Genomic DNA, 23,876 nt, shown 5'->3' with positions numbered 1-23,876 from the left:
GATATGTCACTTTTGATTTATATAGCACTTGGCATTGTGTGTGAATGTAATATATCAAGATTATTAGATTATAGATAATTTTAAAAAAGCTGAAAGTACATTTAGAAAATTTACTATAAGTATGAACTGCACCATTGCTTTTGATGACAGTGTTGTAGGTGAAATGTAGAAATATAAAGAAAGAGTAGGAGGCGTTGCTAAGTAAATGAATGTGACAAGGGAGCCTGTCAGCAGGAATATGGTGTCCAAACTAAGGACACTAAGTGTAGGGATGTACATGTCTAAAGATGTCATGCCTATCTCTGTCAGAATGGTATTTTATTAGAGTGCAGCACCGCACTGTAATGCTAAACCGTGTCTTTAGATAAGGTTCTATTTCCTTGCCGAAAACGTCCCCTTATAAATGACCTGTCAGCCTGCATGTGTGCATAACCTTGTTTTGATAATTGACCCCTCCATTGTCGAGATTTTAAACTTTTAGGCTATGTCCCCACGTTGTATGACACCGGCCATTCCGTGACCCGGCCGCAGCACAGAACGGCCGGTGTCAGAGAAGATCATCCCGGCCGGTATTGCAGTAACGGCCAAATGGTCTTCACTGCAGTTGAATTCGGATGTGGGACATCCAAATGCGCCCGCATCCGAATTCGCCGCTGCACTCTATTGTGTGCACTGACGGGTTCTCTGCAGCTGCTATTCATTGAATAGTGGTCACAGAAAACTGACATGTCCGTTTTTTTGGGGTGCCGCTAGGGATCCTGGCCGGAGTGTATACTATGTGTATACACTTCGTCCGGGATTCCATAGAGGGCAGCATAGCGTAAGTTCAGTATTAATCACGGCCGTTGTTTAAACGGCCGTGATTAATACTGAACTTACATTGTGTGAACATAGCCTTAATTGATAAGTAACTTAGTTTGCAAAAGCCCAGTAAAGCATTCATTCAGTCTACTTGTTAGGATGTGCAGCATACTGTGTACAACATAGTATGGAGTGGCGCACACTTTGTGTGCTGCTGCCCAGGGTCTATTAGGTGTTGTATGTTTCTCAATATTCTCCAATAGAAGTAGGGATTTTAGCGGCCAAGATTTACTGCTTTTTATACAGAGTAGTATGCATCCTTGAACAGACTGCCAAACTGGCATATGGAGTCTTACAAGCCATGCAATACTTTTTAGGAAAAAAGTATGTAAAGATGTCAGTTTGGCTGTCTCCTCAAGAAGCCACGCTACCTTCCTAGTCCCACATTAGACACCCAGCACCCTGCTCTGTACTACTGAGGGGAAAGAACCCCAAAACAGCTGTCTTCCCCTTCTAGTGCATGTTCTGGTTTGTGATATAATTCCCAGAATTGTTTCATAGCGCTTTAATAAGGACCTGTCACTACATAAATGGATGTGACCAATCATCATCACAGGCTGCTTTCCTTACTGCATAGGTCAGCATTGTCCATGATCTGTGCAGTCATAAAAATATGCAGGGTAACCCCAACTGCAGTGAACTGTTGAGGGTCACACCCCAATGACTAGTCAGAAATTCATTTGCAAATTTGATGCAGCAACCTAATCTTAAGAATGGTAAGTTTGCAACTATGGGACAGGCACAGCTGGGAAGCAGGAGGCAGCTGCAGTTAGGTAAGCCTCTTGGTTTATAGCCATCCATGTGGTGACAGGACCTCTCTAAGGGTTAAACATAGATATAAATGACAGCTACCTTCAGTGGCAAATTCTTTTCCTTGTCTGAATGAATGAGCTACTTGTTTATTTTTGATGACTATGATGTTCAACAGAAAACATGATGCCTCTTAGATGCCTCTGTATATTGTCAGATGCATACTGAGGTTCAGCAGAAGGCTCATGCATCATGTTATTATGGATTCATGCAAATTCAAAGAGAAAGTATTAGGAGGTTAATAACTACAGTTTTTTGAAAATCTATTAAGCAAGGGCAAGGGTGACCCATCAATATTGATTATATAGACAATTAGCACCTATTTCAACATAGTAGTGGGATCAGTGATGAATGTCTTCTTTATGAGTTCTTTTCCTCTATATTTGTTCAATTTCCTCTTTTTGTTCCAAAGGTCCCTGTTACTTCTTAGATCTTAAGAAGTGAATCATGAGTCACAAAGAGGTCAAAAGTGTAATCTATGCTTGTGTATGGACCATTTGTTCTTCCCTGCTACGAAAATCTAAAAATGTTTCTTGCAAAGTTTTATTTTTATTCTTTTCAATTTTGAAGCATAAACAGCCTGCTTGTAATACAAAGATACTACATAGCCAAGCTGTTTTCTGGCATCCAGCACTGTGTGTCATTTACTTTATCTGTGCATGTAACAAATTCAGCTCAATATGTGTAATAATGGTTCACTTTTGTATGTTATTTTATTGCTTTTTTTTGGATTAGTACACTACAAAATATGTACATCGTGATTCTCTGTAATGTTACGAGGCAGAGAAGGGCTTAGTAAAACATTATGGAAAACAGTCCCTGTAGGGAGGCATGAGTGCCTTTTGAAGCATGTACTGTGTCTTGTGGTTAGATAGTGTATGCGTGAGGCTGAAAGATATGGCCATTAGGTGGTCCCTACAAAGAATTCTGCGGTCAAAGAGTAGCTCTTGGTGAGTTGATTTGCATGCACATGGCAAGATTCCATTGTGTCTCTGGTGTTCAGCACTGTGGGATATTGAGCCTGCTTGAACAAACTATAAAAGTTCGCATTCAGTGTTATGAATATATGGAAACAATTTTCTTTTTTTGCAATGCTGGGTGTTTCCTTTGCAATACAAAATTAATGTGAGGAAGATTTGCTTGTAGTAACATGCAGACTGCGGAAATAATTAAATCCTGGCTGTGGCTGTTAAAATATGCGAATTGATAGTTTATATGTCAGTGTGACAGGTCCCCAAACAATGTAATGATACAATAAAAACATAAAAGATAACATAAGAACTCAGAGAGCAAAATGATATAAAGTAATGTTTCTTTGTTGTCTCGTAAAGTAAATGAATCCTTGGGGCTCAAGGGCTATCACAGCATAATTACTGCTCTCAATTTGCTGCTTACAAAAGACATCGATTCATTTGTGTTGTTTTAGAATTCCCTCTAGAGGTAGTATAGCCAAGGTAATATATATTTAAACTGGAAAGAATTATATTTTTAATTCCCTCTCGGAAAAGCCCACCACCTCCACCACCATCATACTGGGTTTAATATTCACCATTTCAGCTGTCACCAATAAAACACAATCTTCTTAATTCCTTGCTTAGATATTGCAAATAGGATTTGCTGAAGATTTTCCTGTATGTTTTAATCAGCCGTATCTTACTAGACGGATAAGAATGTTCAAATTTATGGCTGACAGACAAGGTTTATCTCACTTTTTCATGTCAAAAAAAATATGCTGCCTCCCACATGGGAGATTTACCATGGCTTTGGCAGTTGGTGACTGTATGAATGAATGATCAGCAAATGCAGTGTTCAGACTTATCCAAACACATATTTTGACAACACCAGTTTAAGCAGAAAGCAAGATGGTCAAAGGACTTGAGTGAAATCTGTTACCATATGGAGCATTGTGAGGCCTGTTAACTGCTAATATTCCAGGATGTATGCCATTGAATTATTTCTGGTATATGGAACATATAAAGGAGATAATTATAACAGTGTTCAAAATATGTGAATAGGTATACCATTGAATAACATCCTGTTCTTTTTAGTCCTTAATTTTGTTACTGTGAAGTTATTCGGGTTAAATTATGTACTTTTATCATTGATACGTATAAAATATAGGATATATGGACAGGCATGCTGCTAAGGTTAGGAATAGATTATATGTTATGCTTGGGGGATGACAGTGATACTGTGAATGATATGAAGTGTGGCCTTTTTGTGGGTTGGGTTTGAGGATGAAGACAATGTCTACAGTCCTCAGAGGTTTACATTCAGCAATGATGACAAGTATCAGTAGAATCTATTATTTTCTGCTGACATATATTATACATAAGGTACAATATGATGACAATGCATGTCCTACTTTACACAAGGGGAAATGATAAGGATTATAACACTATATAAAAACAAAAGCCCCTTACTGACTAGGATAAGGTGTATAGGAAATGAATAGATAATCAAAAATTCTATATATCTGTGATAAGTAATAAATGTCATAAATGAGAGACCGTTAGGTTAGAATGTAATGTAGAACACAGATCTCAGAAAAAGCAGAGGGTTTTAAGCACTCTTTAAAGCTAATATCAGTTTGAAGATTAGTGTAAGTTAACACATTTCCTTATGAAGTAGTATTATGTCATGGGGACAGGGGGGGGGGGAGTCTGCTAACACCATATGACGCAGCACTGGCAGTGCCCACATAATCATCTGTGGCTGTGTGCTGGTTGTAACTAACAGCCAAGATCCCACTGTAATGGTCAGAATTGTTTTGATCCTGGCCATTCAACCCCTTAAATGTCTTAGCATCTAAGCAGTTAAACAGAGAGAAGTGGCTCCCTCCATCACCCGATTGGTGCACTTGTGATCACGTAATCATAGAGTCTAGTGCTGGTTGCGTAGAAGTTGGGGAACTAGCTTAACTACTGACAAAGGCAAAAAATGATTTTTGTGAAATTAAAACACTAAGTGGCAGACAGCCATACATGTACCCAATAGTATTACATGACATACGTGAAAGACAGACCATGCTAATACATTCAGGTCTGCAAGAGTCACCAATACTTAGTGGCTATTTGCACTGGTTCATGGATGGGATATATCAATGGCTCTCCCTCTCTATATTATGCATATGCCTACTTCAGACCAAAATAATGGAATACAACTACAAAAATGGATATGTTACATAAATCATTTGTTTGTTCTAGTCATATTTTGCATGTGCCATTGTGAATAGTTATATGATATTTCATGCCCCCAATATGTATGTCGTACACATCAGTATTATGGCTGGTTCACACGGAGTAAAACTGGCAGAATTCTCCACCGCGGAATCCTGCCAGCCTGTTCATAGACTGGCAGTCTATGGGAGGCTCGCGCACCCTCTCTCTTCAAGCGGAAGAATTAACATGTAAGTTCTTCTATGCGGAGAGAGAAGGCGTGCAAGCCTTCCATAGACTGCCAGTCTATGAACTGGCCCTTATCTCTCCTATTATAAAAGTGGCTTAGCATAGAATGCAAAAATATCTCAGCTCGGTATTGATTATGCCACCTTTCTGACCTCTGGCTACTGTAATATTGAGGTGATGCTATATTTATCCTTTAATGAAACATTCATGTAACCAAAGTAATTTAGCACTATCATGTCACAATAGTTTTTCATTTGTTAATTGTTATTTAACTAGGACAAGTCATTGACCTATTTTTCATTGAACTAGTTATTGTAAAGCATAATGCTTTAATGGGCATCTAAAATCTCAGGGGCACCAAATATTAATCATTATGGTTTTCTTCTTTTTATTTTTGCAGCACGTATTATAAGAACGAAACAGTGGTGTGATATGCTTCCATGTTTAGAAGGAGAAGGCTGTGATTTATTAATCAATAAGTCCGGTTGGACCTGTACACAACCAGGTGGGCGAATAAAGACAACTACGGTAAGTAGAAAACGTGCACCATACTTTTTGTAAAGTTATAAAATAAGGTTTGTAATATTAACATTTTTTTCCAGCTAGATTGCATTTCCCGATCCTTTCCATGCATAATTTAGCCCCAGTTGAGGCAATATGTAAAAATGCTTAAATAATACATCATTGATGTATAAAATAAGAATGTTTCTTTACTGATGCCTGCTACCAAGCAGGAGATTTTGAGAAATTTGACCTATATATTTTTAAAATTAAAAAATCAAAGGCATATCATGTTGAGGAATTAAATCAATAATTGGGTTACAGATGTAATGATTACATTTAGGGTAATAGCAATGAGCATTTGACATCCATACTGTAGTTAGTAAAAAGATAGTGATTGGCATTTAGAAGAGATGATCGAACATCAGGAAATCTTTTTCGAACGTGCAGCATTTGATTCCCGATGCCTTCCCGGTCCGTCGGGAAGGAGGAGACAGCCTGAGTACCGTCTGGAATTCTGGGATGCATCCTATTACCTAAGATTTCCAATGTTCGATCATCTCTAGCATTTAGATGTATATTGGGGATCCTATAAATTGATGCCTATGTGTTAAAAATTAACCTTGTGATGTTTATTCTTATTGTAAGAGCTCTATGAGTCTATGTATTTGGTATATCTTGCTTTCCACATACCCACAGGCATATGAAGTTTAACTACGGGAATAGAAGACAAACCTAATTAAACCCTCTGCAACAGGTTGTGATGAAATGTCATAACTGCTCTATTTATTACTATATTTTGCTTTATAAACATTATATATACCAAAACTAAAATGTTTCTTGTCAATGACATTGTTGGTTTACTATTCCATTGCTGTAATGAATCCTTTCATATGTCTCACTTGTGAACTATACTTTACAATATACTATTTTGTCAAAGTTGTTCTCGCATTGTTATTTAGAATAGTTTCCAGTTGATTCCTTAGAAGTTCAGCTACCAGGAAAGCAAAGGAGACAGGCATTCCAGGGGTGAGTTTCAAACCATTACAGTACTGGATTGGCCCATCGGAGGAGTGGAGGATTTATTGCTGAACTAGCCATATGAGTTGCACTTCACTCCACTCCAAATCATAGGTAAATTGGGGGCACAGGTCACACCAGGTATCAAATAGAAAAACTATTTATTAAAACACAAAACACGTTTCAAAACTGCACTGGTTTCTTTATCAAGTGTTTGGTTGTGTGTTTTAATAAATAGCTTTTATATTTGATACCTGGTGTGACCAGCGCCCGACTTAACCTATGATTTGGAGTGGAGTGAAACGCAACAGTTTGTTCCCAGTGAGGACTTCATAGGAGAGGCTGCAGTCCGATCTCTCCATTATATATGCACTGTGGAGAGTTGTGCCTTATCTTTGCACAACCATCAAAGGTGAGCGTTTCCATCACACTTTGTGTACCCACCTTGCTTTCTGAGGAGTCTGCACCATTGGAGGGTTGTCTTTCTTTTTGTTTCCTACATAGCCATATGAGGGCTTGTTTTTTGTGGGCCAAATTAAACTTTTTCAATAGAATTTTTTTTTTTGCGTATTTAATTTATGCTATTAAGCTTTCTATAGAAACAACATAATAAATAATATTTTCTGTGTGTCTATGATTAGAGTTTAACCCATTACATTCCAACATTACAGCGGCATGTAATAGGCCATCCGATGTCTACCCCATTGACAGTCCAACAAAGAGATTTTTGGCTGGAGAAAAAAAAACTAAAAAAATAAGCCCACAACTTTTTCCATCACAAGAAAACTCAAAATGCTATGGATCTTGGAATGTGGCAACAGTTTTTGCAGTTTATTTCAGTCAAATAGTTTCTATTGTACTAAAGTGGTAATAAAAAAAAATACACATTTGGCATCACTGTAATGTTAGTGACCAAGAGAATATATTCATTATGTAATTTGAATGCATGTTGAATAGTGTTTAATATGCAAAAAAAAGATTATTTTTTCCCATTATCTACCCCAAAAAGGGTTAATAAAATATATTATATCTTCACCTGCAGTAAATCACTGTCACTGGCTTTCATGCCCCAATGCTTAGCCAGTGGTTTATTTGCATATTGTTTGTGGAGACCGGATCTTGAGAAGGGGATCATGGGATCATGGGACAAGCATTGCTAAAAACCTGGAGGCAGCAGCAGTTATGTGAACCTCCTGGTTTCCAGTGATTTATGTGGTAACAGGTACTTTTAAAGGGAGATTTTAAAGATATGAGGGTATTTCTGAGTTTTTATTACAACTTAAAATGTTTCTGTTGTAATAACTTTCAAAATCTAAATAAACAGGGGATGTGATATAAAGAGACTAAATGCAGTAAGTCCCAGTCCTCTGAGTGCTCACAGAGAAGGCAGTCATTTGATTGACAGGTGCATTGAGCGGTGACTCTGTACTGGCTGATGTTACAACTGGATGGTAACACTCGGAAGGAAAAATAGACTTAATAGCCAGCGAGGGGTTAATATGTTATTGGACCATCCCCCTGATCAACAACAGACACCTGAAAACAAAACACACTGACTGGCAGGTAGACCAGTGACAGAAATCACCAAAGCAAAACAAGGTTAATTGTGAAGCGACCAGAGGCAACCATCCAGAGAATAGATGGGCGTGGTAAGGAAATCAATTACTAAAGCAGAAAGAATAGGACAGTGTTCAGACAAGAGCAAATGAAACACAATATGAGCACAATATTATTGCCAAAAGCGTGGTCTTGGTTGTGCTTTTCTCAACCAGCACAAGACTTAAGTGCTGCTTTCAGGACACTGGACTTTGATTTGAAGTAAGTATAGCTTTGTTTTATAGCATAATAAGTAAAAAATAAATAAAAATAATAATAATAATGCAAATTGCAAATATACTTTATAACATATCTTCTGATGATATGGGTTTTGAAAGAAATAATGACAGGTATGCTTTAAGGTTGATTCTGGCCTTACTGCAATTGTAACAGCTTAAACGGAAAGTGTTATAGATCCTGATAATACATAATAGTAAAGAAACTATTATGCAGTCCATTCACGTCATTAGAACCACGGTTAGGAAGAAACTTGCACCTGTAATACAGACACAGTAACGTGCCTATTTAACATATGTGATAAACTGGCCTAAATTTCTCCAGTGTTAGGATTCTCCCATATTACTTTGCAGTACCTTGTAATGTAACAAGCATTTTTTTGTGCCTTTTTTCTTTCTTTTTTATGATGCTGCGAACTGTATGTTTTTCAAACATACTGCAGTGTTCCCCAACCTGTAGGTCTCCAGCTGTTGCAGCACTACAACTCATACCATGTCCTGAGAACTGAAAGGAGTTGTAGTTTTGCAAAAACTGGAGAGTCATAGGTTGGGGAACACTGTAAATACCAGCACATACACAGCTATTCTCAACACACACACACGTCTGATACACATACATACTCACACATAAATGCATACAAGAGGGGTACCTTATCATACCGTATTGCAGTGGATTTTACACTACAAGTTTCTCGCAAATCCACTGCAAAACTGATTACCATTAAAGTTTATGGCACTCCATTCTCACAGTGGACTTTTTTCCTCTGGGATAATGAAGTCCATAGCCTTGTAAAACCTAAAATATAGTGCTGTTGTTATAGTAAAAACAATAAAGCAGCCGTGATTACCTGTCTGTGTTCCCCTGATGCTCTCCACCGTTTCGGGACCCATGTAGTGACTGCCTGCTTAGCCAATAATTAGCTGCGTGAGGAAAGCTTAGTGATTGTGAGTGAGCTGTCACTGAGTGGGAGACCGAGCTGGCGCTGGAGGGCATCAGGGGAGTGGCAAAAGGTAATCATGGGTGCTTTATTGTTATTTACTATACCAGCAGCGCTATATCTTAGGTTGTACAACGCTAAATTACTCTGTGAGAAAGGAGTGCCTTAGACTTCAATGGTTATTAGTATTGCAGCGGATTTCACAGTTAAACTCACAGCGTGATATCCGCTGGTATATGGTACGTGTGAAGAACAACACAACTCTGCTGTACACACACATAGCTCTGCTACACACAGAGGGACATTTATGTATACCAAAGTACCTGGGTAGGTATCCTGGCGCTGCCAATAATTCCTTCACAACCAGTGGAGTATAAAACATAAAATGGCTGATTTATTGGATAAAATCAGTAAAAAAGTACATAAAAGCCTTTTATTGAAACTGTTCTGACCTGCATCTGCCGTATGGCTCAGGAGCAGGTGTAGATTTCTGCAATGATTTATGCCTGTAAGCGACGTAAATCATGGTAAATCAAGCGTGAGGGGGGCCACACCTATTGCCTTATTTGCTGTGCCCCCTGTCTGCCCATCGCTTGAGCACTGGATAAGACTGGCATACGCTAGGGAGAAGGAGCAAATCTGGTGTATGCCAGTGGTACAGCCCGCGTTAATGTCCCCTGCAGTGCTCAGGTGCACACCTCCGCTACAGACAGGTTACACACAGCCCTATACAAACCTGCTTTTAACGCTGTTATTTTGTGACCGAAGGCGTTGTCAGTCAGTGATTTTTTGTAAATGACCTCTGGCTAAGTATGTAAAATACTGACAAAACGTCTGCCTAGTGTAAAAGGACTAACTGTGCTGGAAACCTTGTATATTAGTTATTGATCATAAATGGTCTTTCAGTGCATTGGGAAGAGTGAAACATACTGTAGACTATATTAGGTATTTGTCTGCACAAGTTCATTGCTTTATATGACTACCCAAAACAATAACTTTTTAACAACTTTTTAAAATATGTTTTAAAACAGGAGAACATCTACAGTATTACTTGTTTTAGGGGCTTAGTCAGCACTACAACATAGATAACAAAATGTCTGCCGTCTCAATGGCAGTGGTTTTACGATCAATCATTTGCTTTCTTTATCTCAATTAACACATATTAAATGAACCTTAAAAATCTAATCTTATTTGTTGCATTACCAAATGTTCTATACCGTTGAGAAAATAAATTAATTTTACTATCAAACTGTATATATTTTGTCAATGATCCATTTCTGCCTAATTGTTATTTAATGAATTCTTTCTTTTAGATTATGTGATTTCATTGAATTGAACTTAAAAGAACATTCATGCTCCACTTCCTTAGTAGCTAACCTCCCTAAACCTCTGTAATTTTATTGCTAAATTAGCTGAAGTGGGAAATTAAAGAGTATCAGGAACCTAAAAAGAGAACTCACAGTGGATAAAAGGTGTAATCACTCTAACACAGATTTCCATGCTTTGCTAGTAAAATATACCAAAGATCCACTTTCGACTAGGGAAGAGCATTTCTTAATAGACTTTATTTACAGATAAGGCAACAAAACACTCCTCTCTATTAGCACAATTACATGCTATCTGAGCTAGAAATTAAATTAGGTTTTCTTGGAGATTAAACGGTTTTTGTATTGCATTCAGTTTAAGACTAGGTTCACATACAGTAAAATAAAAGGTAAAAATGACAGTAACTGTAAATGAAAATAAAACAATGTGTGAACAGATGAGAAAAACAGCTGTATTGTGCAAAAACAAGGTCCTAAATAATGAATATGTTTACTATTTGACAATGTTCCCACTTAGAATTTCTGTCAGTCTTTTGGTCAGTCTTTTTCAACCAAAACCATTATGTGGGTACATGGATGGTCATAATCAATTAGATTCATTAAATTTCCATTAAATTTAATAGAAGTCATTATAAGAGATGACCAAATTTTCTGTAGAAACAAAGCAAACCGTTTTGTTTCTATCTGCACTCTGCTTATCAGGCTGCGGGCTTTGAAGTCTGCTCCACTCCTTGCCCCTCCTCCTTGGGAGCTAGAAAAAATAGATCATCTTGGAAAACTAGGAGAAGTTTCCCAGGACTGGATCCATCTTTTCCCTGCACCTGGGGAGGAGTGGCAGGGAGTGGAAAAGACTTTAAAGCTTGTTGCTTGATAAGCAGAGTGCAGATAGAAATAAAGCACTTTACTTCCATTCTATTTCCTCCTCTCTACCTTTTATTTTGAAAATACAGCCGTATTTCTACCTTAAAACACTTCTAGAAATGAATGATTTTGATATTAGTAAATCTGGGCAATTGTATAGAAAGACTACATCATTTTTAATATTCACCTAAAAAAGGTGTCAAAATGCTCAGTGAGCAAAACTGCTGTACATTTTAGGTTCTGCTCACACTGTTGGTACAGTGTGTTCCATAATTTAGCCTTTTCACATGGAGAACAATGTTCTACCCCCCCCCCCCCAAAAAAAAAAAAAAAAATAATAATAATAATAAATAAATAGACATAAAAAGGATATTGATAAAATAGAACAGGTCCAAAGACGGGTTACAAAAATGATGGAGGCTGTGAGGAGTAAAACATATTAGCAAAGAATCAAGAATGGAAGGAAGGAAGGAATGGAATGGGGCAGGGGGCATGATCAATGCCTTTAAATGTATTTAAAGATTAAATATAGTTAAAAAGGGAAGTGTTTTTAGAAAAAAGACTGAACTGTAGAAAAAGGGAAAACAGTGAGAGGTTAGTTGGGGGAAAGATCACAAGCAATTATTACATTACTGATATTATATTATCTCAAGCAATTATTACATTACTTATATTATATTATCTCAAGCAATTATTACATTACTTATATTACTGAAATATTACATACTGAAATACTACATATTGAAAGAGTAGTAGATGCTTGGAGTAAACTTCCAGCAGATGTGTTAGGTAAATCTACAATAACAAAATTTAAACATGCCTGGGATATACATATATATATCATTAGATAATAATAATAAAGGAAATTGTTAGGATAGGGACAGCAAGACACAAGGACAGGTGAGCCCTGAACCTGAAATACAATGCAGGATAACGCTAGGTCAAGATACACTAGTAAACTAGGCACTATCCCAGGCAAGGAACCAGACACAGGGAAAGGTACAGTACTTAGGAAATCTGGAATCCCAGCCACAGAAGTGATTAGGGCTGAGATTCCAGGTCTGGCCCAGGTGCTGACAGTTGACTGGTATGTCAGCTCTCAGTCACAATCAAAACACATTACTAACACCTTATGCCGATTGACTGGGGGGGGGGGGGGGGGGTGAAATGCCGGCTGTGGCTGCATCAAAAGAAAGGGCTGCATTGCTATAGGAAGCAGGCTGGCTGCTAGGGAAGCTTTTGGCGTGCCCCCAGCAACTGGCCTGAGTAGTTACTACAGACATTGGAATCTCCACCAGCCCGTCCGTGTGCTTCAGCAGAGCCATGAGCTGAGCACACGACTCTACTTTGACAGAAGTACTAAAGAGCAGACTAGATGGACTCAGTGATTTTTTTCTGTCAACAACCTTCTATGTGTTTATGTTTCTATGACTTCTACTTTTAAAAATAAAAAGCTCTAACAAAGTTTAATATTAAGAAGTGTGATATGACTATTTATTAGAAAAAAGAGTATTATTTATGGTAGTGCATACTTTATTATGTAATCGCATAATTTTTATTGCATGCTTGGAGGTGATTAAAAGTTCATGTTTTTGTAAATATTGAATACAAACCCAGAAACAGATCATGAATGGAGAGCACATATACAGGAAAGAATTTGCTCTTTTTAAATTAATTTCTGTCTTTTTATTCGGTAGATACAACCCGAATGTATAAATACATCCCTGTTCTAATATTGGTTCAGTAAAGACTGTATTACTCCTAGAATTCTTGACATAAAAGTATTCACCAGTATAAAAAAAAGTATTTTTCTGACCAACACAGTACAACAGTACAGTTCATTATCTGTTGCTGTATATTTAGAAGATGAGCAAACTATTGTGTAATCCTGACCTTGTAGATGGCCAATCTGTTCACAAATCTGTGAGGTTGCATTACTAGATTACTGCCAATTCAGTAATGGGATGAAGGAAGTGATATGTATAATTAGTCTTCCTTCCCTGGCAATACAACTCTTCTAACATGACTTTCGCAAACTGTCCTACTACAATCATCTTTATTTATACAGACTGTGTCTGGGCAGAGATGTTATTACATATATATAATATATATATATATATATATATATATATATATATATATATATTTAACTTTTTTAACACTTAAAGAACAAAGGGGGGTTTATGAAGACCGGCATACTCGTATCCTAGTCTTAAATAAAGCCTCGCCCCCAATAGCCCAGCTGGATTTGCTAAGAGGCACATGCCTCTTAATGAATCTGGTCTGACCTACACCTGCCATACGGTGGGCACAGAAATATACCTTTTCTACTGTGAGCAGTTGTAAATCATGGTAAATCAGGCGTGGGGGAAGCCACGCCTCCTCCCTGCCCTGCTGGCACCCCCTATAGTAGGTGTATGCCAGGGAGAAAGGGCAAAACTTTGCTTGGGGTACGCCAGGGACGCAGCATTTGTAAATGTCCTCCAAAGTGTTTACTGTAAATATCTGTGTGATCATGGGACCACTGCTTCTGACAGAACTATGCAGAACTAAAATTACAGCATTCTAAACACTTCTAAATGTTTAGAAGTAATTTTTGTAACAATAGTGCAAGGCCAAGAAAACTACTTGCCACCTTACAGACACCACAAGCAGAGTTCATATACTCTTTAAGGCAACCAATACTCTTTGAATAGATTATCTACAGATGCTGTCACACAGTGCTGACAATTTAAATAAACTGTGTGCACTAAAAATCTTGCACAATGTGCACCAAAAAACTCAATTGAATGACTTGCTTCACATATTTAAAGGGAAACTATCAGCAGGTTAGACAAATCTAACCTGCTGATAGCCCCCTATAGCGCCAGTTACCTGTGTTACCTTCCTCCTTGTCACCGGTCCTGTGCTGTTTGTTGGGGTAAACTCCACTCTGGAGCACTGTTTAGAGCACTGCTGCGTCATCTGGCCCACCTTGTCCATTGATTATCATAAGAAGGGAGGGGCCAGATGATGCAGCAATGCTCCTAACAGTGCTCCGGCATGGAGTTTACCCCGACTAACATCAAGGAACAGCACCACAGAGGAAGGTAACAAACCTTCATTCACACACCTTAATCCTAAGTGTCCCCAGTGCTAAACAGGGCTATCAGCGGGTTAGATTAATCTCAACTGCTGATAGTTCCCCTTTAATGTGTTGTAGACAGATGTTGAATCTGATAAGGAGTGTGGCTTAGCGGAAACTGGGTGTGGCCTTGTTGTAAGGGGTGTGGTTTGAATGTGACATTGTGTGCAAATTTTGGTGCAAATTTCTAGTATGAAAGGGAAAAAAATTGTCTAAACTGAACAGTTTAAGGATGAGCCACTGTTATTGATTAGGAGTAGAGATGAGTGAACCTCGAGCATGCTCGAGATGATCCGAACCCGAACTTTCGGCATTTCATTAGCGGTGGCTGCTGAACTTGGATAAAGCCCTAAGGCTATGTGGAAATCATGTATATAGTCATTGGCTGTATCCATGTTTTCCAGACAACCTTAGAGCTTTATTCAAGTTCAGCAGCCCCAGCTAATCAAATACCAAACCCGGTTGGCTCATCTCTAATCAGGAGCATTCTTACACTGTCTAGTCAACGTTTACAATGTCTTACAACTAGACATTATTTTTCTGCCCCTTTGTGTCAGTGCTATGGCCAGGATATAATGCCGTCCTTGGTTCCCCACACCCTGGAAGGTTTATCAGAATCTATTTTGCTTGTACAGTGAACATCTCCAATACAACAATGACAATAGCGAAGTATTCCTAAGAGTACCATTAATTTTCTGCAATTTATTAACCATGCACTCTTTGAATATAATAAACCATAAGACATGAAAAATGTAGGTGTATTGATTCATAACTGTGAGGAACCCATCTGTATGTGACTATAATATATAACCGTATATACACAGAACACATACTACAGGGAGATGCCAGACTACAGGCAGCTACTTGACTTTTGCATACAATGGTTAAAGTGAAAAAATATGTGGTATCACATATTCCACACTATTACTGTATATTAGTAACTCTTTCAGTCCATGGCTGCAGCAATGATGTGCCTGGATATCCACATAACCACTGAAGCCAGTCACAGATCACAGTAGTATGCTGCAGAAGACCACAGAGGCCAGTGATTGGCTACAACTGTGAGGTAGGTGTATTGCTGTTGCTGTAGTCAAGTAAACAAAACTGGCAGAAAGAACCATAGTAATGGGCTGGAAGAGGTGCAGATTAAAATTGTGAGTATAGTTTTGTCTTTTTTGTTTTTTTAGTTTTATTTTAGCAAAATTCTAAAAATTAGGAACAATCCATTTAAAGGGATGCTCCGTAGAAAAAAAAGGTTTGTAAATTACTTAAATTAAAAAAATCTCACATCTTCCACTACTTATCAGTTGCTGTATGTCCTGCAGGACAATGGGTTTTCTTTTCAGGCTGACACAGTGCTCTCTGCTGCCACCTCTGTCCGTGACAGGAACTGTCCAGAGCAGTCGCAAATCCCCATAAAAACAACTTCTGCTTTGGACATTTCCTGTCATAGACAGAGGTGGCAGCAGAGAGTAACACATCCAGTTCACCTTATTACACTGTAGATTTGATGGGAGGAAGGCAAAAAATTTAGGTATAGAAATAGCACGTACAAAAACACTTTATACTAAAAGACTGTACACTATGGGGTGGGGGGAAGTTCATCCATTGTCCTCATAAGCAGGTAACCTCAGAAAAACACATATACTGCCTGTTCTACACTGCCCTACACAAACACTCAACTGCACAGCACATAAGCAGCTCTACACTGTATGTATGCACTCAGCTCTGAAGAATACACACACACATGCACTGCATACGGACAGACAGACAGACACATCTCTCAACTGTACACACACACACACACACACACACAGCTCAGCCCCATATGCACACACACCTTCTTCGCACCACACACACAGACACACAAAGAGTTCTGGCCATACCAACAAAGTTCTGCACTTTACATACAGCCCTGCACCATACACACACGCATACACACAAACGCACCCCTTTTTCTCTGTATGCACACACAACCCTGCACTGTATGCATACACAGCTCTGCACTAAACAGAACCAACCTAGCTGTATGCTTTACATGTACAGATTAGCATTTTATGTATAAAACTAGGTCTACAATATGTTATATGCCCCAGGTATGTTTATCTTTCTGTAGTCAGTAGTGTGTTGTGGCGTACTGTTGAGTATTATACTGTCTAGTGTATTATTATATTATACTATTGGGGTGTATTCAGGATTAGTGCCTAGCGATGCAAGAAGTGTAAATTAGACCCTGATTATAGGTGCTGATATAAATTATTTGGTATCTGCCTGACAACAAACTTGTTCACTATTTCTTTCTGCACCTGGCAGAATTATGATTCTAGCTATGTACTATAAGGTGAAACTGACTAAAGTTGTCCAAAGGTATACATACATGTAGAAAATAATTGCTCGACATCTATTTCTTTTATACAGTGCATATGGTGCAGCAATATATGGGAGTGCTTTGTATACATGGAAGACTATTTGTGTGCAGACACAGTTATTTCACACTTTTGCTATAAGGCTGACATTAGGTCATTAATAAAAGTGCATTCAGTCTTATTTAGAAAAAAAAAGAAGATAGAAATATGTAAGAAGTGTTTCTATAATATCTTGGATTATGTCCCAACATCTGCTCTTTCCCTCGCCTCCTGTCATGCTTGATTATTCATATACACAACATATGTTAAAAAAAGCTTTTCTTACTTACAAAAAAATTATCACAATTTTCTGCAAAAACAACAGAACAAACTTCAGGACTCTGGAATATTTAGCTTTTACGAATGCAGAATATTTGTAGATTTATTGGAAAAAGAACCTTGGATACACACTTGTTCTGACCCTGAGCATACACTTACAGTGACAGCTGCATTATCATAATGTCTTTGAGAAAAATAACATACAAGCCTGCAGTCAGTAAATCTTTCTTCTTACTGGAAATAATCTCTGCGTTAGTCAAGTTCTTTACTAATTGTGAACTTTCTGTATTCTGATGTCAAGGGCGACTATGCCAGTAATGTAATTTGATTGTTATATCCTTTTGTTAACCAAAAAGCAGAGCCATGAGTTCTTGACATAGGAGTATTTAAATCCATTATGTTTAAGAAGACATTTACCCATTGGTAGGCAACTAGCAGTTCATTGGCAGTCCCTTGACTGCTCACTGTGTAGAACTAGCTTCATTCATCCGTCCATGTGCTATACAGTAAACATCTCTGTGTAACATTCTATTGCACTGCATATATTGTTTTGTGTATAACATGGCTTTACGTCACCCTGTGCAACATGGGCGTACAAGACATCAGAAGGCTTTCCTGGATCTGTGTTCATCTTCAGAATCCAGAACGCTAGAGGGTGAAATCTTTGCTTCTCACACTGCCTTAAAGGGGTACTCTAGGGATTCAAAATATTTTTTTATTCTGATGGTGTTGTAAAATTGAAAATTGCTTCCTGCTGGTCCTGCTGCGGCTTCCTCTGGTCTCCCGCTGTCCATCTTTTTTTCCTGCGGAATTTCATCTTGGCCAGTGATTGGCTGAGACAATGTCCCAACCCATTATCTTAAAGATAAAAGATGAACATATTGGGGTGGAAGGAGCTGCAACAGGAACTGCATGGATCTGGGGTAGGTAAGTATGACTTTCTTCTATTTTTAAAGCAGCACCAACTGATTAAAAAAAAAGAATCATGAAATACCCCTTCAAATCTATTCCCATGCAATTGCAAATTGGACTTTTCATTTACATCCATTACTTCATCTTTGTGTTACTGCTCAAAATTAACCATAACCATTTCTCAAAAAAGCCAAAGCAGCCTGTAGCCAGGGGCGCAATTTATATATCAATATCATTGATGTAACTTACTAACTGCAGGTAGATACACTCTGAGGTGTCTACAGCCAACTTCATATCTGTGTTGTCATTGTGATTTTTCTGTTCTATCAAAGGAGCAGGAAAATAGAAATGCCTGATTGACCACTTTGGCTTAAAATGGGATCCATTGAGTCCTGTCATGGTCTCCATTGTTTTCATTGGTAAAATAGTGCTGCAAGCTGTGCTATACGTCCTGTCAAATAGGATGAAATACGTGATGGAGGCTTCTGACATAGTTGTAAACAGAGCCTATACTGGTCCTTTAAAAGAATCAGAAATTCAAATTGTCTTATATATAGTCATGATAAGAACAGGCTGTTTCTGGTTAGGTTATAATATTGGACCATTATAACATACAGTTCTCTAATGTCTTTTGTTATTTCATGAAAGACGTAGACACAGGTGCAAGACCTGTATTATACGGCATAGTGTAGCATAGTGAGGTCTCCCTTGAACAGTTTAGATACTTACATGCACTTACCATTTTTCCCTTGAATGCTTATGTAAACCAAAGTCTGAAAAAACATCTCTGAGGTAATTTGAAGTAAACTAAGAGTACTTTTTGCTGTTTTGTACTAGACGTGCACCCACACACCTCATTGCATCCTGCTTTTCAGCTATTCATTCAGTTTAAATAGAATTCATAATCATTAGCACATAAAGTTAGTGGGGGGAAATAACACATATAATAACATTTTAGAAGTGCAAAAAAACTTTACATTTTTCGGTGGTGATATCAATACATAATCAGATGCTAATAAGAAAACCTTTACATATTCATTTCCAAATGCCTTGGATCTTTAGATTCTTAGACGTATCTCAAGAAGACCAACCCCTTTGTTATGAAGTGACCACACTGAGCATCATGGGTCTGACTTTTGAAACATCCAGCAACGCAGTGTTGTGACCAGCCAAATAATATAGCGTCACATACTGACCATTTAAATAAATATAGAAAATGGACAGGCCAGTATTTCTAAAGATATAGCTATTGGTACTTAGTAGCCTTAGTAAGTTAGTAATAGAGATGAGCGAACCTTAAACATGCTCGAGTCCATCCAAACCCAATCGTTCGGCATTTGATTAGCAGTGGCTGCTGAAGTTGGGTAAGCCCTAAGGCTATGTGGAAAACATGGATATAGTCATTGGCTGTATCCATGTTTTCCAGATAGCCTTAGGGCTTTATCCAACTTCAGCAGCCACCGCTAATCAAATGCCGAACGTTCGGGTTCGGATGGACTCGAGCATGCTCGAGGTTCACTCATCTTTACTTAGTAACCTCGAAAAGCAGTAAGCATGAAATGCAAGATACAGCAACTAGAATAACCATGTGGTTTCATATTCTTATATTTTGCTTAATAACAGTGTTCTATATTATGCACAGCAGAAAGTATTTATTACATCCATGTAATTTCTTAAACAGAATATTTCAGTAAATGCAGTGATATAGCATCTTACCTTAACAGATGATGCATTTGCTCAGCTTAAGGGAACAGCATGTTGTGCTGCAGAATACTGCTTGATTTTACACATCAAAGATATTTATTAAATCCCATTGCTTGGTGAACATTGCCTCCTATTCTCTTATATGGGTGGCTTCACATGGACCGTATCCGCAGCGGACACCTTTCCAGTCACTTCAAGTCAGAGCGGGGACCTAGTAATGTATGTACCCGGATCTCGGTGGGTTAAGGGGGCTGACTTTTCCATACCTGCAGCGGGATGACAATCCTGCTCCAAGTATGTCATTTCATTGAAATGACTGGGAAGGTATCTGCCGTGGATACGTGTAAACCCACCCTAATGAGGCATTTTGCTACTGCATGTTCCCTCACCAAGGAGGAAAAGTACCTTGCTAAGCACTTCTCTTCCCAGCTTGCTGATCATCTCACTGCAAAAGATTTAGTATGGAATCCATTTGCTGCAGCAAGGAGGGGAGAACAGTAAGGGGGCATTCACACATACGCAAATTTGTAGACTTTGTAGACTTCTCGGACGGGGGAAATGGATATGTTTCCCAACCGGCATGATGTCTCATTCAGCAAGTTTCCCAGCTGCCGGCATGAAATTGACACATCATGCCGGGTGGGGAACGAATCCATTATAGTCCTTCCCCGTCCGTGAGGTTGGCAAATTTGCAGATGTGTGAATGTCCCCTTAGTGGGAAGGGAAGCACTAGGCCAAGTCAGCTCGGTCTATTAATCTGTGGGAGGGCTGAACATCCACATCCCAATGACATGTCTTGTCAAAAGCTTTATAAAGTGACAGTGAAACTTTAAAAGTGTGGGAAAATGGTGTGTGCATTATGCTGCTTGCGATCGTTTTACGATCGTTTTGCGATCGCTTAAGCCTATCTCACACATTGGTTAAATTGGCGAACTACTGTTTATACGGAACGCTCTGCGAATTTTTTACGAACAACGATTTTGGAACATGTTGTAAGATCAAAATGAACGATTTCTCGTTTGTCGTTTAATCGTTGGCAGCGTTTACACGTACGATTATCGTTCCGTGGAAGCGCAGCAGTAGACTCATAAAGAGAGAAATTAAATAAATCTGTCTGCACCTCAAAATTATAAGTGCACAAATTATAAACCAATATAATCTTAAAGCATCAGCATTTTTGTATCTTTATGTAGAAGATGTCTACAAAACAGCAATTTTCTGTCCTTCCAATGCCATCTAAAGCTGGGCTGCCATGTGTCAAAGCCTGACTTTATAAAGAGCCTTGAATCGTGAAATGTTTAATCATCCTATTGCCCTTGCCACATATTGTGGACCAATGATTGCGTAATCAGAAGTCACTAAGTCACAGTAAAGATTATGGTCTATAAAATTGATGGGATAAACACACACACATTATTGACTATTAAATTGAGCATATTCCCCCAGTTAGTTGAGGGTGCCAGAGGTGAAAGCCCATACCTATCAAGCATTTTATTTGTACCATATCATGTGGATGAATATTTATGATGGCAATATAACTTAATATATGAGGTTTAGTCACACTAAGGCTGTGTTCTCACTACTGCAATTTAGCGTGAAAAGATAGCTATCTATTGATAATGACGACCACAAATAATAATCATGAACATTATTTGCATTAATCATTGTCAATATATGGCCATCTTTTCACTCTAGTGAGAACATAGCCTAAATGTTATAGTCCAGAAATGTATTATTTGGTGCTAAAAGGGGTTTTCCAGTGCTACAAAAACATGGCCACTTTTCCCCCTCTCTTGTCTCCAGATTTGGTGGGGTTTGGAACTCAGTTCTATTGAAGTAAATGGAGCTTAATTGCAAACTGCACCTGAACTGGAGACAACAGTAGGGGGAAAAGTGGCCATGTTTTTGTAGCGCTGGATAACCCTTTTAAGGCTATGTTCCCACACAGTATTTTTGCTTGGTACTTTGGTCAGTATTTTTTCAACAACCAAACCCAGGAGTGAAATGAAAACACAGAAAGACTATGTTCACACACTGTTTTTAAACATGAAGGGGGAGATTTATCAAAGGGTGTAAAATTTAGACTGGTGCAAACTACCCACAGCAACCAATCACAGCTCAGCTTTAGGCAGTGCTGAAAGGAAAGAGGAGCTGTGATTGGTTGCTGTGGGCAGTTTGCACCAGTCTAAATTTTACACCCTTTGATACATCTCCCCCAAAATGTCCGTAAATAATGTTCATAATAATTTTTATGGCTGTTTTTATTTTAAAAAATGGTGTGTAAACATAGTCACACTGCGTAAATCATAAAATGATAAAATGATACTTTTATCTGTTGGTTCCGCTACTAATTTTGGCTACAAGAACTGACCAAAATACTATGTCTGAACATAGCCTTAGGGCGGGTTCACACTACGTGAAAAAAACGGCCGTATGTCATAACAACGGCCGTATTTGTGCAAACACTGGCCGTTATTCGCAAAATAACGGCTGTTGTTTGCTCAAATACGGCCATTGTTATGACATACGGCCTGATTTTTACATAGTGTGAACCCGGCCTTATACTGTATGCATGCTGCTATGTTTCAATTGCATGGTTGGCTTCTTTTCAGATACAAAACTTTCTCTTTCACTCAGGTATAGACACACTGTTATTTATGGCATTACACTGCGCCTCTAGAGCCACAAACAGCAGATCAGATGGGATCCCTGTAGGGAACTGGCATATCATACAGATTTTCTAATCAGGTTTAGAATTGCTTCACCATTTGCTCTGAAAACCTAAAAACTGATGAATAAATCTTGATCCATAATCTCTGCTTCTGCTAATTATAGCCGGTAAAATCACTATTTATTGTAACATCAAAGAGACTTGGCTCAGAAATTACCAACTCAACAGATGATTATTGCACCTTCCTGATAAACTTGAATAGGTTGCAGCTGAGGTTTTTATGTGCCAGATTTACCACACTCTCTCTTCTCTTCCTATCTGATACAGAGATAGCCAAAAATAATTTAGTGGATAATATGACATATTAAGTCATTTTACTTTTTGATGTTGTAAGCGAATCCCCATATTCTGCTTTGATGTCTGACCTGCGACCCAAGTAGTTGATTTTATATCCATGTGCATCAATCAGCCATAACATTAAAATCACTGGCAGGTGAAGTGATTATTTCATCATGTGCATATTGTGTGAAACAATATTGCAGCGGATTTCACTCTGCGAGTTATGGGGAGAAATCTGGTACTCTATAGCCTCTTTACCTATGGCTCTACATTCTCTTAGCGGATTTTCATTCAGCTGCAATAATATAGTCTGTACCCACTTTACATTACCTGCCCGCACACTCACTTGCTACTCCGGCTCCCAGCTTCCTGGCGTCCTGCTCAGCCAATGAGTGTGCTGTCTCGCCACAGCCTCAGATTGGGTGATGGGGCACCTGGGAGCTGGGAGCTGGGAGTCGGAGAAGAAAGCGGGAGAAGTGTGTGAACTTAGCCTAAGGCCACATAGAAGTCAGTTTTGAGTGCGCCAGCATGGAATCCCAGCCGGAGTGTATACAGTGTTATTTGATTTTTCACTAAATAGCGTTTGTTATTGCAATCCTTAGTGAAAAAATGCATTGTGTGAACTTGGCCTCAGACTGGATTCACATTAATAATGCTGCAGCCAGGTGGTACTTTAAAGTCTACAACAAATTACTAAAAAGTCATATACTGTAAAGCCATTTAGTATTTGTAGTATTTTGCTGTTTTTACTATTTTTTTTGTTAAGTAGCACGCTCTAGTTATGGAACATATATCTTATAAATCATAACTAGATATTTACACGTGTTGCTTTATTCAAGTGGTTTTGTTATTTTTTTCTCTCTATTGCAGAATGATTTTGCTGCTTT

General features: G+C 38.4%; 1 protein-coding gene across 1 annotated transcript in view; it reads left to right on the top strand.

The window, feature by feature from the left end:
- The window catches only part of TAFA5 (TAFA chemokine like family member 5), a 429,171-nt gene that overhangs the window by 333,451 nt on the left and 71,844 nt on the right, over positions 1-23,876 (top strand). Inside the window, exon 3 of the mRNA XM_069956116.1 lies at positions 5,479-5,606. Coding sequence (XP_069812217.1) covers positions 5,479-5,606 — 128 coding nt within the window. The remainder of the gene's footprint in view (positions 1-5,478; positions 5,607-23,876) is intronic.

Source organism: Dendropsophus ebraccatus, chromosome 1 (assembly GCF_027789765.1).
Source record: "Dendropsophus ebraccatus isolate aDenEbr1 chromosome 1, aDenEbr1.pat, whole genome shotgun sequence".
NCBI classification, from domain to species: Eukaryota; Metazoa; Chordata; class Amphibia; order Anura; family Hylidae; genus Dendropsophus; species Dendropsophus ebraccatus.
The sequence above is the reverse complement of the archived record's forward strand: the minus strand, read 5'-3'. Positions and strand labels throughout refer to the sequence as shown.